The following is a 14,964-nucleotide window of genomic DNA, read 5'->3' as shown; positions in this document are numbered from 1 at the left end:
CAGAAAGTGTTCTACAGATGATGGGCAGGATCCCACTGAAGTCTGAGAAAGTGGCTCTCTAAGAGAGATTATGAATTTAGGTTGACCAGGGGACAGCCCACTGCAGAGAGACTTGATTAGAGAAGGAAACTACTTTTTATTTGTAAGGGAGGAGCTTAACTTCAGCCGGTGCGCACAAAGGACGCTGTCGCCTGCATCGTTGTGCGTGTCCAAAGCAGGTAACCCAGTGATGGATGCTTCTAATTTTGCATTGTGTTTGATGTACAAGCTCTCAAATGAAAGATGTCTAGTGGCACCTTTCTCTGGTAACGTAAATGCACTGAAGAAGTTGAGCTAATTGCAATCTTGTCTTGTGTTGAAAGGAGGGGCCCTGGTAATTCCAAAGAGAAATGCATAACAGTATCAGGTTACAGAACTATGAAAATATTAGTATGGGGTAAAAATTAAACATCTCAAAAATTACCAGAATCTCCAGAAGAAAGTACTACTGCTGCTGTAAGCAAATACTCCTAGGGTAAGCTAATTCCTGGTGTTACGCTACACAAATGGAAAAATTCTTCCTAGGTGTTGCTGCAAGTAAGCATGAATCATAGCCATGCTTAGCTGAAGTTGAAATGTCTGATTGAATATCACGAACAGTGCACACCTTAATCTGTACAAGATGTTGGTTCTTTCATTGTTGATTTGTGTTTCTCAAAGCAAGAAACATGCCTGCCAAGAGGTAACTGAATGTGTTGTGCACACGAACAATCAGAACTGTATTCTTTACATTGTTTTCAGTCTAATACTATCAGATGTTTCCCAGCTTTGACAGCAGCAAGATTGCCAAGAAGCCCAAAGCCTGTATGTAATACAGTAAGGTAAACCGTGTAAATAAAGTTCTATGCATATAACTCTGTGCTATCTCTGAAACAGATCCACTGAACAAAATTCCAGCAAAATCTGTGACAAAGGAACCACCTCATTTGAATTAGTATTTCTACCTTTCCACTTTGCATAACTGTTTGAGTACCTGTCTACCAAGCTGCAGAACAGACTGTTCCTTTTATACTTTGCAAGCATGTAGATAAGCAGTCACTGAATTTTTTTTTTTAAGCAATATGTATTTTGAGTTCCTTCCTTGGATCCAAATTAATCTGTAGATGACTATTTCAAATGTCAAGGCCTTCCTGCAGTTTATTTATACATCCTGAAGCCCTTGACAATTATATTTTCTAATTACCGAATGGAATAAAACTAAAATGAATGTTTTACAAAAAAATACTGGTAGCTGTAACTCTTGAATTTCTGTATGGTCAGGAATCTGGAGATAGCCATCCTGCTTAAAATTAAATTACTGCCATTATGATGGATTCAGAAGAGCACTAGGTAAACTTTAAAATTTACTTAAGCGTTTGTATCTTACAAATAATTATGTATTGCTAAAGTGAGGAAATGTTCAAGGAAAAATAGCTGTAAATAGTGCTAGAACATTATTTGTATATTTAGTGTGTGACCTTACAAAAAAAATATTACCAGCACTGTAGTTTAATCTTCAGTGCATTTATTTATTTGCCCAACCTATTGAAGAGAGAGAAGTGAATCTGAATTTAGGAGCTGTGTTACCCACTGTAAAAATGCTTTAACTGACTTGATGGCCTGCCATGTAAACCCACAAAGCTGTTTCCTAAACAAGACTCAGCCAGGAACCCCAAAGCTGAATGTTGCAGCACCCATTTCCTGACATGTGGTGCCTTACCTTGTCAGAACAGCGTGAGGTAAGTAGGGAGGGTTGCTCGGAGCTTTGCTGTTCCTGGAGGTGTGAAGTTGCCTTACGTTTTCCTCTAGACTTCCGATCTTTCAATTAAGATGTATGCTACCTTTATGCCATCTGTTTGAAGTCAGGCTGCAAATGTGCAGTTGATATTATTTAATTTGAGATTTTTTAAAAATAAAGTTAATGGGCAGTGACCATTTATAAAGTATTTGTAGTGAATTCCTGTACATAATTAATTTGATCTGTACATTCTGCTGTTTTTATTTAGTGTTAGATGTATAAAGTGACGGTTACTTCTGTCATTAAATAAACTGAGCTTTGCCATGAATTGCTCTTTCAAGCAACCTTTTTTTTCCAGGGGAAAAATAAAAAGTGTTGCAGAATTATTTATTCCTCTTCAGTATTTCAACTTCCATATGTAGATAATATTTGGTCTGAATAGTTCTAGTAACACTTATGTTTAAATTTTTGCTGAAGTCTCAAAAAATTAACTAGTATGAGGAAAGGAAACCCACTGCCCTCCTAAATTTTGTCAGCACATGACCACACAAAAAGCACAACTTTAACAAAACGCTGTTTGTTTTATACCAACATGACTTTGGCTGCAAGACTTCCTGGTGGATGAGGCCACTGCTCACTACCACCTCCTCCCCTGCCCCTTGACTTGGGACAGCCACCCTAAAGCAAGCATCATACAACACTTCTGTCTTGGCCCCTGCTCTGGGACCAATATTTGAGGAAGAGTTGTGGCTTGGCATTTGTCCTCTAGTGCCACTCTCCTGGCTGAAGGATGAGCTGGGCAGCTGCCTCCTAGTCTGAGAGTGAATGGTGGCCTGCAGCTTTCCCCTTGCTGTTAGACCAACTTCAAGGCAATGTCACAGTATTACAGAAAGACTGTTTACCTACCTTTTGTGGTTTGTCCTGATTCCTAGGAGAAATTCGAAGAGCTTTTTAGGGTATTAACTCTTCAGTGAGCCCACACAGGTAACCAAGCTAAGTGGGGAAGTATATAATGATATAAAAATGGGTGTTTCAAAAGGCTGATCACTGAAGTGAACAAACACTGTTTAGGAGGGTAGGGATGCAGCTACAGATGAAAAACAGCGAAGTGGTATGCAGGTAATTCTCTCCCCCATTGGTTCCACTAGAGCTAAAACCATGTCATTCCTGGCTGTTAAAACAGCTGTCCTTTTCTACAGCACTGGAATGGTGTGTACACTTGATAACATTCAGGAGCCAGTCTTGGAGCTGCTGCTGGCAATGTGGAGGGAACCTCACACCTCTCAAGCAGTCCTTCAGCAAGACCTGTTGCCATGCTGGAGAGTTCAAGCTACTGAAGTTGAGAGGCCTGAGGTTGGTTTGTTGCCATCCTCAGGCACAGGGCTGTTGGGGAGTATTCTTACAGCTATGACAATGAGGGCACTTTCCAGAAAGTTAGTTTGTCCTGCACCCCCATGAAAAGTTTTGTTCTGAGGGCAGCATTTCTTGTCTCAGGTAAAATGTCCTTCCTCACAAATGGTAACATCAGTATTAACTTGTTCAGTGCCTTTAGATGTGTAGTAGTCCAAGCACTTTGTCACACCCTTACATTTTACATGAGAGGATTGTGGTAAACAAGCACCCAAGTAACAAAATTAAGCACAGCCTAAGATACTAGCTCATTTTGCAGTTACACTATATTGCTGTCACTGGTGCCTGCAATTCTACAGGAGGGTAGTGTATGTATGAATGCAAAAGGCTGCCACAGTTACACTTCTTTCACAAAAGCACAGGCAGAATTATGATTTCATAACAAGCTACTGAGCAGCAGCCAACACTTTATATGCAACTACTATGTTTACAAAACAGAAAGCTGAGGGAGAAAAGGAGAGATAAATTATGTTTTTATTATGACTTGCATTGCCTTAAATTTATCCCTTCTACTGGAAGGGAAACATAAACAGGCTCACGACTCAAGTTTCAGTGGAGCTCTTCCCACAGAACCACAAATGCTTTATTTGTGCCTCTGTCTCATCAGGACCCCCTATCCCAAGAACCAAATTTAAGAACTAAGTCACGAGATTATCAAAGGTATTTAATAGCTCACTGTATGCCACTGAATCAAAAAAATACATTCTCTAATTTCCAGCTGTGACAGTCACTGCCACTCTTACCTACTCTACCTAGCCTGAAGGGCAGCAGGCTTATATGTATCTACACTGCAAAGGGTGCACTGTAGAGTTTAAATGCTGGTCTTATTAACTAATTCTTGCCTGGACTCCCACCACTCCTGACTGTTAAATATAAGTTCAAGAACAGGAATTTAACACACTATAATATAGAGCTCAAGTGTAGTTGTTCAAGTTTCATGCTTTTAATTCTATGGATAAGCAGCTATGCATCTGCTCTGAAGCAATGGCTCCACATTATTAAACACAAGCATCTGCTCTGAAGCAATGGCTCCACATTATTAAACACAAGCAGCTTTTCAACATAAGCACTATGTAGTTTTTATAGATGCCAATATATCAAAATTGAGAGAACAGTAGGAAATCCCTTTGTTAATAAAACTAGAAGAAATAAGCAAGGTGTTAATAGGATATAATAAAAAGCAAATTGCTCATTGTCTAATTTTTATGGTGTTCTAATGTCCCTTGGCAAAGGAACTAGACAAATTATTGTGACCGTAGAATGTAACCTTCCCTTCCGTAGATTAAGGGCAGAGCTACTAAGCATTCCTCAAAGGATTTTTTAAAAAGCCCAACCTCTTTTTGCAGAGCACCATTTAAGGCTACTAAGTACAGTGACAACAAGCCACCCTGAAATTCTGTTGCTTCTTCAAACAGATTTATCTTAAGCTGCCTAGAAAAGAGTTCTGGTTCCACCTGTGGTTGCCAATCATTTCAAACCTCAGGTTGCCTCTTCAGGAAGCAGAAGCTGCCATTTTCTCAAAAGCTGACTTTTCTTCCAGGTCTCCCTAGTGACAGTGTTGGTAGAGCCACTCCCAACAGACAGAGCTCAGCACAGTTGCATCTGACATGGAGATGCTCTACAAATCTGGCACACATGGAGATCAAACACATCGGGCCTGAAGGCAGCCGTGGGTGCTGCTGTGGTGGTCACGTTGGAACACATCTGACAGCTGATTTTGTCAGAGTTGGCTGAGTAACTGGTCACCTATGACATGGGAATAAGCCCGTGAAGTGAAAATGAAATGAGCATCCAGCAGTCACCTTACAGACAGGCTGGTTGGGTACTTCTGTTGATAAATACAGATTTTCAGAATCTGGACCTGCTTTTCAAGGAATGAAATTAGGTGTGAAAGGGGCTACACCAGTAGTGTCTGAATCACTTCCACCAGTAGCTGAGTCCACCAGGTTTTTCTGTTTTGATTTTATTTAATTATTATTTAATTATAGTTAGCATTAGATGAGTTTGGATCCATTTAGAACCCAGCAGGCTAAAAAGCAGCCCAGCTGCAGGGTGGTATGGAGATGGTTACTGGGTAACTACTTACATCTTAATGTCTTGAATGTTTTGCAAGCTGCTCAGGTGCTAAATAAAGCTTTACTGCTAAGCAAGCATAAGCTTTCTGAGATAAAACTGCACAAGTTACATGGACAGACATTTCAACCACTGATAGGTATACATACCTCGCTATACTAAACAGCTAAAGGTCTCAGCATATCTTCTGGAAGCACTTAAGATAACTAGATCAGGTAGTTTACCACAGGCTTTAGGATTTCTGAATATTCTTAGAAAAAGAACAATAAAACAACACCCACTTTGTCCCCAAAGACAAACTTCATGCAAAGACAATAACTATTGTAAAAAAAGCCTAGAACTTCAAGCAAAGTTCCAGATAACATTTGCCTCAGTACTTGTCAGATGAGTTCTCTCCTGTGTCAGACATGAAACACCAGCAGACACCCTTGTAGCTACAAGATCAAGCTTGCTAGGCACTCAGTCCTGAATGGATTTAGGCCATCCAGATCAATTTTCTTCCATGAAGCACTGAGAAGTAACAGAACTCATACATCAAGTGAGGCAGGATCTCTGCTCACCTTCAGCTGAGCTCTAGAAGCTGCTGCAGTCTCCCACAAGGTCTAGGATTATATTTATGGAAATAAGCTAGAGAAACTTGACTTTTGCTTTCACTTGCATAGAAGGTGTTTCCTAGCATGTCTGTTGTGACTCTTAGCAATTTCCTAAAGGATTCTGAAGTACCAGAAAGTGCTGCTGAAAGGATTGTCTACTTCAGCCAAAGATGTGGAAAATGTTGCTGGTGGCAGGTTAACTAAAAAATAATAGGTCTCCAAGTTATTCTCTTATTCTTACTCAAAAGTTCCCTTCTGCTTTTTCCTAATACAAGTTACCACAACAGCATCAAGTAACTACTAAGGACCAAGATAAAATAGTTATTCACTGTGAACTACCACTATCTTAAAGCGATTTATTTCAACAAACATAGCCAATTTTCCCTTGCCTAGTTCCAGCAATGGCCAAACCAGTTTTGGAAGTTCTGAAAGCAAATTTATGAAAGTGTGTTTTGTTTTAAATAAACCAAAGATTTCTGCTATGGAAAAGAAAATAAGGTATACGTTTTTATGTTACATTTATAACAAGGCTTTTAAAGAAAATAGTTACAAGTATTCAACTGCATCAGACTTCAAAAGAAAAAAAGATTACACATACAATACAAAAATACAAAAAAAACAGGTTTTAGAACTTACAAACTCAAAGGTCTAAGTGGTCAGAGCTTTCCTAAAATAATAATAATAAAAAATACACTTAAAGATGCACTTTCCTTTCTGCACTCACAGGTTTCAACTTTAGCATGAAGAAAGGTTTTAGAGGCAGAATGAAAGCAATTAACATACAGAATTCTACAACTAGTTGCGGGCTGACATGATTTTAGTGGTCAACACTATGAGGTGTTCCAATTTTAAAAGAACATTATGTTTGGAGGGCTGGGGGAGTGTGCTGTTGTTGATGACATTTTCTTTACCAGTTCTGCTAGTACAATGTTTTTAAAATATGCAATCTGAATTAGACTGAGATTTAGTCATTCGTTACTAGGCTTGAAATCCTACAGCACTGTTCTGCAGAATGAAAGCTAGGAAGTTAAAGTAATCAAACTATCAACATTACTGCAAATTACTGCAAAAACCAGACAGGTGGGAAAAGGTCCGAGTTTTGCTTTGGAAGTTGACACTTGTTAGAAGCATTAGGACTGCAAAGAGGGTTCTTCTTTAACCTGATAGTATCCACTGAGGTCACAGGCATCAAGGCATTTTGTTTTAAACAGCAAGACAGGGAAAGTGCATCTTAGATTTCTCATACTTAAGCAGTGAGTTACCCATTTTTGGTGTGGCTTTTATTCCTTCTAGACATAGTAAAATAATTCAACCACATGTGAAGCTTAATGTACATTAGCTTGTCTTTTTGGTAGTGGCTTTTGTGTGCCACAAGGAAATGCTAACAAGCACTATTCAAGGCTAATAATGATTTAAGAGGAGCACACTGAAAATACTGATTTACCTTTGTAGTGAATATTCTTTACAGACTGTATCTAATTTACAGACAAGGTCCATTTTCTTAGGATGAAACAGATCACAGAAGGTTACACATCCTACATGAAGTTTTGAACAAAATTAGAGCTAAGTTACCAGAGCCACTCAGAGCAACATAATTCCTAGTTTGCAGAGACTGAACAGGTGACTGCAGAGAGAAAAAAAAATAATCCAGGTTCTTATTATTTCCTGCATAAGTTTATATTCAAATTAATAGTCCAGTAACACTTCTAGCACAAGCCAATGCTCACTTTCTTTAGCAGTATTCCTAGGAGTTAATTGTTTCTCCTGTTATGAAGAGGGAGCCAGAAGTGAGAATGCAAGAGCATTCAATGTTAACCTGATTAAAGAGACAGTAACCTTTTTAATCCACCTTCATTAACCACTGACCAAAAAGAAAAATCTTAAAAAAAAATAATAATCTTAAAAAGGTACCACTCCAATTTCTTTATTATCTGTAACCTTTTGAAACTAATCACATGGAACTACAAAATTAGCAAATGCCTTGAAATCTGTATACAAAACATAAATTACCTCTAATTTCAAACTCAGTTATTAGTGTACCACTCAAAATCTTAAAAAAGTGGCTCCAAAGATAGTCTTATACCATTCTTAAAAAAGGAAACTGCTCCTTTAACGTTACGCCCTCCCCCCAGACACCCAACTCTCAAGCCACATCATTTAGTTATTTTCTTGATCATGGACGTTTCCAAGATGAGATTTTATATTTCGTTCCCATAGCTTCTGGTTGTCAGAAAAACCATGCTTTCCTTTATTGAAGGAATTTGGTCCTGCTGAGGTTGGTGTATCCCTGTGAAAAGTAAAACAAGATCAGTTGAGAAAGTCTGCTCATCTACAGTAGTTCATGCAACATGACATTAACAACAATTTCAAGGCCAATACATTGCCGGAAACTACCACATATTTCTTTATTTCTGTGACATCAAGAATCCTCACTATCAGCAACTCTAAGCTGGCCACAGACTGATTGCTGCAGTACATCAAGACAGAGTGATGATAAGGGACAGCAAAAGAAGTGGAAGTGGCAGTAACTGCTGCCAGCTGTGAAAAACTTGCTGCCAAAGGCTACAAGACTGGGGATCCAAATTTGCTACTGGAGCAAAAACTGCACTGAACACTAGTGAGCCTCCAAGGGATTGATTTTAAAAGCAGTCTATGATGATATCTTTTAAATATATATGTTCAAAATTAACTCCTAACTTAAGTGAAGCCTCCTCTGAAAATGTCCCTATTTATTTTAGGATTGGCTCAATACTCAAATTTGTGGCAAGCAGAAGAATTATATATATTTATTTCAAAAGTAAGCTCTTTGTCTCTCTGGATAGATTATTCTCATTTTCCCCTTAAATGAGAGTATAAAAATCTGAACAGACTACTTTACTTCAAGGCAACTTATAAAGCAGAGAACCAGAAAGATACAAAGTTTAGCAGCAAGCAGGAACTCCCACTTATTAGTTTCCCAAGGACAAAGCCAACTTCTATTTAATATAAACTCACTTTCTTCCACAGAAAGAAGGCAGCAAATAAGATTCAAAGTGCAAATATAAATGTGCTACTTCTGTACTACAGCTGAAACATTAGAAAATATCTGTATTAACATTTTCTTGGTTTTGGGGAAACTTTTGGAGCCTATTCTATCTTCCTGTATTTCTAAACCATCTGCAAGATCTGACCTGTGCTCAAGAAGTTACTCTCACACCCCCTTCTCCAAACCACAGTTAACCTACCTTCCAATGTTCTTCATGCGCATCTTGGCTTCTGGAGGCATTTCTTCTGGCTCACTCTACAGAGAGAAAACCTGGTTAGTGTGGTTGGCTGCTTTCTGAACATTTCAAACACCTGACAATACATAGTATGGACTACAGGCTTAAAGGAAAGCGAAGTACTTAGGACAAAACAGAGGTTCTACAAGACTACAGAAAGAAATACAAATTCCTTTGTTCACCTCTGTGTAAGACAGAGCAGCAACATGGAAATAAAATATTCAATAAATCAGAAGAAGCACAACTTTTCTTCACTTCCCCTTTACCAAGCCCAGAGAAAGATATCATTAATTCAAATGATATACTGCATCTCATTTTTGGGGAAAAGTTAACAGCACTGTAATGATTTCTTGAACCATCACAGAGCTATGAAATCGTACGTCGTTAAACAGAAACATAAGAGATGTTTCTAGGTTGAAAATCCCTGACACTTATGTAAAGAACCTTAAATGACTCGCTCTTTCTGCCTAGCTTTAACCCACAATGGTACTTTCAGTTGTGTTTATCATTAGCTTATTACTCACATCTTCATCTTCATTGAAAGCTGCTGCTACAGAAAGGGTTTTTGGAGCAAGGGTTGGAACAGGCTCTTTAGGCTTCTGAAAAATACCAAATGCACAAGTAAGTTTACTAACTCAAAAAAAACCCTACCCTTGCATTTAAAATATTTTGGTAAAATGAAATAAAACATCTTCACTGAAATAGGTAATAAGAGGTAGAAGTGGTTTTGTTTGAATCAAACAGATAAAAGTTTCTCTCTAATGAAAAAGGAAAACAGCTGCTCATTTCTGCAAGATACACTCTGAAAAACAGGCTAAGACATATCATTTTACAATTCCCCAGCAGCTAGTCTTAGCTTCCTAGCACACTGCAGGATTATGCAGCCACTGGTGGTGCATGATACAAACAATTTAATCAGAACCTAAAAAATTGTAGTATTCAAATTTTTACTAAGTTACTGTTGCCATTATTCTCTTGGTATTCTTATCCATCAATACCAAGAAGATGAGTATGTTTTTTTCCTCATCTTCTAACAACACAAGTTTTCTGGCTTAAAACAATTAAACTGGCATTAGTGTGTATCATACAGCCCAATTAATATAAGGCTCCTTTAAAAATATTGTTGATTTCCAATAAATACATTCTGCTATTTATAAGTCTAGGAAGCTATCAAAGTCACAATTGTTACATATTACACAGGAGACACTGAAAGTAACTTTGAGACCACTAATAAAGCATTGAGTCAGCAGAAACAGTCTGCTTCCACAGTACTACTAATTATCTTATGGGATAACATACTAAGGAAGTAAAAATTACCAAAGAGAAACAGGATGAGTTTCAGCACTGTCTAGTTTGACGCACTGTCAGTCACCCACCGAATTCAGTAAGCCAGAAATCCTGAACCATATTTATTGCAATTGGAATCTTTCTACATGAGAAACTGGTGCTTGCTAGTGGCTCAGAGAAGGAAGCTTTGTCAATTTTTCCAAAGTCTGAGCTGACCTGATTGCATTTATACCCTAGAATACTGCCAGCTCACATCTCCCTCCCATCTCAAAATAACAGACCACTCTTCATCTTTTGTAGATCTGCAAAATGCTGGCATTGCAGGTGCAAGCCTTTCATTATTACAGTTTGAATTGAATCCAGACAAGGATTTATAACATATCCATCACAGTGGTATGTGGGAGGTGTGAATTAACTGCATTTAGTAGAGAGGCAGCATATGGCTTATCCTTTCCCAAGCTAGGAGTGGACTACTGTGGCAGTAAAGAGAAGCATCAGATTCACATCTGAACAAGCACAGGGACACCTTGTACTGGACAATAAAGGGAATCAGAATTCTTAGGACCCTATATAATGAAGCATATAGGATAAATCAATCACACTGACCTTGCAAAGAACAGGCAAAGTCACTGAAAAATTACTAGAGTTCCCTATGCTAAAATAAGACCTTCAGAGTGGAAGATGACCTATTAAGCCATCTAGGAGAGCAGTTGCTTTTTTGTAGCTTTAAGCATCCTATGCAATGAAGCTCCCAGCACTCATTTCAAAGTAGCCTGAACAGTTTAACAAGTCTGCTCATTTCCCTCAGGAAATTATTCCAGACTTATCAAATCTCATTACAAAATTATTCTGTATGTTCAAAGATCTACAGTTCATTTCAATCAAGTCTTATGCTTCCTGAGACAATGACCTAGTATTAATCACCTTGAAGTACTTACACATGTATGACTAGCTGGTCCTGCAACACATTCTTAAACTTTACCAAAGGTACCCACATTTAATTCAAGGCTTTCCTTCCACATGGAAGCCCCACCATGCTACTTCCCCTTTGCCTCACTTTCCTTAAAATGAAAAAGCTCTCAGAGAACTTACACTTGATCCTAGTTTGATGGATATTGCAGATGCCTTCTTTGCTGTCTGACTGCCTATGGAAAATCCAAACTTGGACATTTTGGCAGGAGCAGGCTTTGTGGTGAAGTCTTCAGCTTCTTCTTTAGCTGCCCGTTTCTCTGCGCTGCGACTCGAACTTTCTCCTCCATTACTGGAAGAAACAGTCTTAGTTTTCACAGGTTTTTCTGCCTCTTCTTCAGGTCCTGGTGAAGTCGAAACAACTTACCAAGATGAGCTATTTTTACTGAGCAGATTGATGGGAGCAGCAACCTCAAAAAGCATTAAACTTTGGGTTCAATAGGTAAAATGTTTTTAGCAACAGCAGTTTCCACCAATGTACACTGAGTGGACAGCAAAACACAAAGAGGAGAAGAAACTGCAATCACTCCACTACTTGTAAAGAACTTCTTGTGTATGAGCCAGGGAAACAATCTTGAAGCACCATCTCTTTATTTAGTATGGAAGTCAAAGTTCATGTAGTAAATTAAATGTAGATCACTAAATCTTTTTAGGGTTTAAGTTGCCAAAGATAAGCTTTCATAACTGGAATCCCAATTCCAAATCTAGAGTAGATAATCTAATTTAAAATTAATTCTACTAAATTTCTACAATAACATGTCCATGCCAGTCTCTAGGCTTGTCTGGCACAATTCTAAAATCATGGAAGTGACTGCAGTGAGGCCGGCTGTCTCAATCATGTTTCAAGTCACTGCTTGTCCACATCTTAGCTGTAATAAATCTGCCAAGCTCTGCTTGAGGAAGGAACCAGCACTAGAAAAACATATATATATATATATTTCATCTTTTCTGGTTTTGTATAAAGTAATAGAAAACACAGCAGCTGAACAACAACCCAGAGAGATAAGACACTGTATATATGTATATCACATTTTCATTCCTATACACTCAGCTCCTTCAGCCACACTGAGACAAAGGTGTCCTTGGAAAACTCATACTGAACATAGAAAATGCTTCAGCAAAAATACATTTCTCTGCTGCTGCAATGAGCAAATCACTGCAGTAGCAGAAGAAAAACAAAACAAAACACAAAAAAACCCTTCCATACCACACATTGGAGAACAGACAGGAAAATGCTCACACTATCAGTTTAAGAAAAACCAGAGCTAGCACCAGTTCTTCATTACATCGAGTGGAGGACGGGACCCTCTGTGCACAACAATTCAGACCATCAGGGAGGGAAGCTCTCTGCACTGTTCTTTAACAGCAGAAAGCTTTTAAGTAAGATAGAGCAATGGGAGAGAAGCAAGTCTGAACTCGGGTCAACAAGATTGTAGTTCTGAGAAAAAAAGGAAGCAACATCAGGGATAAGAAAAACTAGGGACACCATCTATACACATTTTTCTGCTGTTTCCAAAATCATAAGCAGCAGAATGTACCCCTTCTAACCTATTCTTCTAGCTAACAGGTTAATAACTGACTGAAACAAAACCAGATTTATTATTCACCTTTGGAAACATGGCTGATCACAAAAAAATATTAAAAAAAAAAATTCTAAATCAATTTCACTCTATTAAAAATTATACTAATCTGCACCACTAGAAATGCAGCCCAGAAAGTATCGATATAAAAGTGCCAAACAAAGGAGGAAGGAGAAACAAGCAAATTTTACACCAGTGACCTTGGGTACTGGTTGCTGTCTTAGCACAGTTTTTCAAACAGCCATCTGCAAGGCTAGGAGAAGCTCTTTACAGCTAATCCATGAAATCACATTAAACAGAATATTTAATTACAATTCCAATCTCAATACACTATAGACTGTAAGGTGAATTGAGAGCAGGTAGAAGATTCATTTGTCTTAGAAATATTGGAACTGTGGGACTAAAAGTCTTCTTTTTCATAAGATACATGATTCACAGCAACCCAAATTTCAGGGCACACTAGCCCAGTTCAGGTTTCTAAGCTAATGCTAGCTTGAAGCTAATTACACCACAGTTTCTTTCTTTGACTCCAAGTTCTAGAACGCTACTAAGCTCAAGGTGAAGCCTCATGCGATCTACCGACATTGGTTTTCCCACCAAAATATTAAATGGCTTAACTCTCAAAATTAGCTCCTACCACCACTGAAATTCTGAATGTTACTTTTACTAGGCTCCACTTAGACTGCTGAAAGAAATACTCTTAACTTGCTGAAGGGGAGCTATAAAGGGCATAGGACAACTGGGGCAGATGGGGAGGGAGCTGTTATACTGTTCTGCTTCTGCAGGAAACAGTTAGAAATGCAGATGTATATTATCCATTAAACAAGTCTCTCCCATCTCCCATGCCAATGCTTACATATTTTTCAAGACTATAAGGCTTCTTTATTATTTCCTAGAGATCTCAAGGAAGTCATACTTCACCTACAGAAAGCATTGGTACTATTTCAACACCTAGTCTGACCAGTGCTGTTTTCATGGATCAGTTATAAAAAATTCTCCTACTTCACAGATGAGTTTCTCTCATGACTATAAACACACTATGTGGACATTTTCTACTATACAGGTGGTTTATGTGACAAGACTGACAGTGGTAATTGTACAACATTGCATCATGATCTCTTGCTCCTGGGGAGTGGTGGTGGGAATAAACCAGTCACAACTAAGTTAATTTTAAGGTAAACCCCACTGATCTTGGCAAAAGTTGAAGACTAAATTGCTTTCAAAAATCACCAGGGCGTAACTTCTTGGGGCCAACACCCTGACTTATTCCATCACACTAAACAGTACACAAGATGGTACAGATAACTAACATGCTGTTGCTGTCCAGTTACTATAATGATAACATAAAAAAACCTCAACAACCCAACCAAACAAGGAAAAAAAAAAAAAATAGCAACCAATTGAGAACCTCAAGGAACTACCTATAATCAGGTAATACTGTTCATACTTTAGTGACTATCAAAAATAACATTCACTGTTAAGGCTATCCTAATTGGTTTACAAGTTTGATTTAATCTTTCAACAGATTTAAAAAAAAAAAACACTTCACCTAAAGAGATACTTAAACAAACAAACAAACAAAACAGCCAAAAAACGGGAAAGGGAAGCTTTATCTCTGAAAAGGCACTATCTTCTCAATTTCAAGTCAGGGGAAGAAAGAAGAAACATTTGATTAAAATTTTTAGGATAACAGTTAATAAGTAGCACAGAAGATGACAGAAATGTCACAGTCACGACGTAAATAATATAAAAGCAAACAGAAAACAATCCTTATGGTGTTTTCTTCATCCTTGCCAGAAACAGACACATTTCTCTCCACACACGGCAGAACCACCCCGTGTATTTTTTAAAGAGAGAGAAACAACGCATCTACGTGGAGAAGGAGAAGCTACTAAGACTGTTTTAAAGAGCCAGCCCTCAGGCGTGAGGACAGCGGGCCCACACCTCGGCCTCTCCTCCAGCGCAACCCCCGCAGGCCCGGGCCGTCCCTCTCCTCAGGGCCAGGCACCTCACGGCCCGGCCGGGGGCGCCCCCCC

The 14,964-nt window shown here is 38.5% G+C and overlaps 1 protein-coding gene across 1 annotated transcript in view; it reads right to left on the bottom strand.

Annotated features, from left to right (window-relative positions):
• Positions 1-7,742: 7,742 nt before the first annotated feature.
• Positions 7,743-14,964, bottom strand: part of PCNP (PEST proteolytic signal containing nuclear protein) — a 7,909-nt gene continuing 687 nt past the window's right edge. The window contains exons 2-5 of the mRNA XM_009993394.1: positions 11,472-11,692; positions 9,617-9,691; positions 9,057-9,112; positions 7,743-8,119 (exon numbers count right to left, since the gene is read on the bottom strand). Coding sequence (XP_009991696.1) covers positions 7,990-8,119; positions 9,057-9,112; positions 9,617-9,691; positions 11,472-11,692 — 482 coding nt within the window. The 3' untranslated portion in view covers positions 7,743-7,989. The remainder of the gene's footprint in view (positions 8,120-9,056; positions 9,113-9,616; positions 9,692-11,471; positions 11,693-14,964) is intronic.

The sequence above is a fragment of the Chaetura pelagica genome, unplaced genomic scaffold (genome assembly GCF_000747805.2).
Source record: "Chaetura pelagica isolate M959 unplaced genomic scaffold, ChaPel_1.0 scaffold101, whole genome shotgun sequence".
NCBI classification, from domain to species: domain Eukaryota; kingdom Metazoa; phylum Chordata; class Aves; order Apodiformes; family Apodidae; genus Chaetura; species Chaetura pelagica.
The sequence above is the reverse complement of the archived record's forward strand: the minus strand, read 5'-3'. Positions and strand labels throughout refer to the sequence as shown.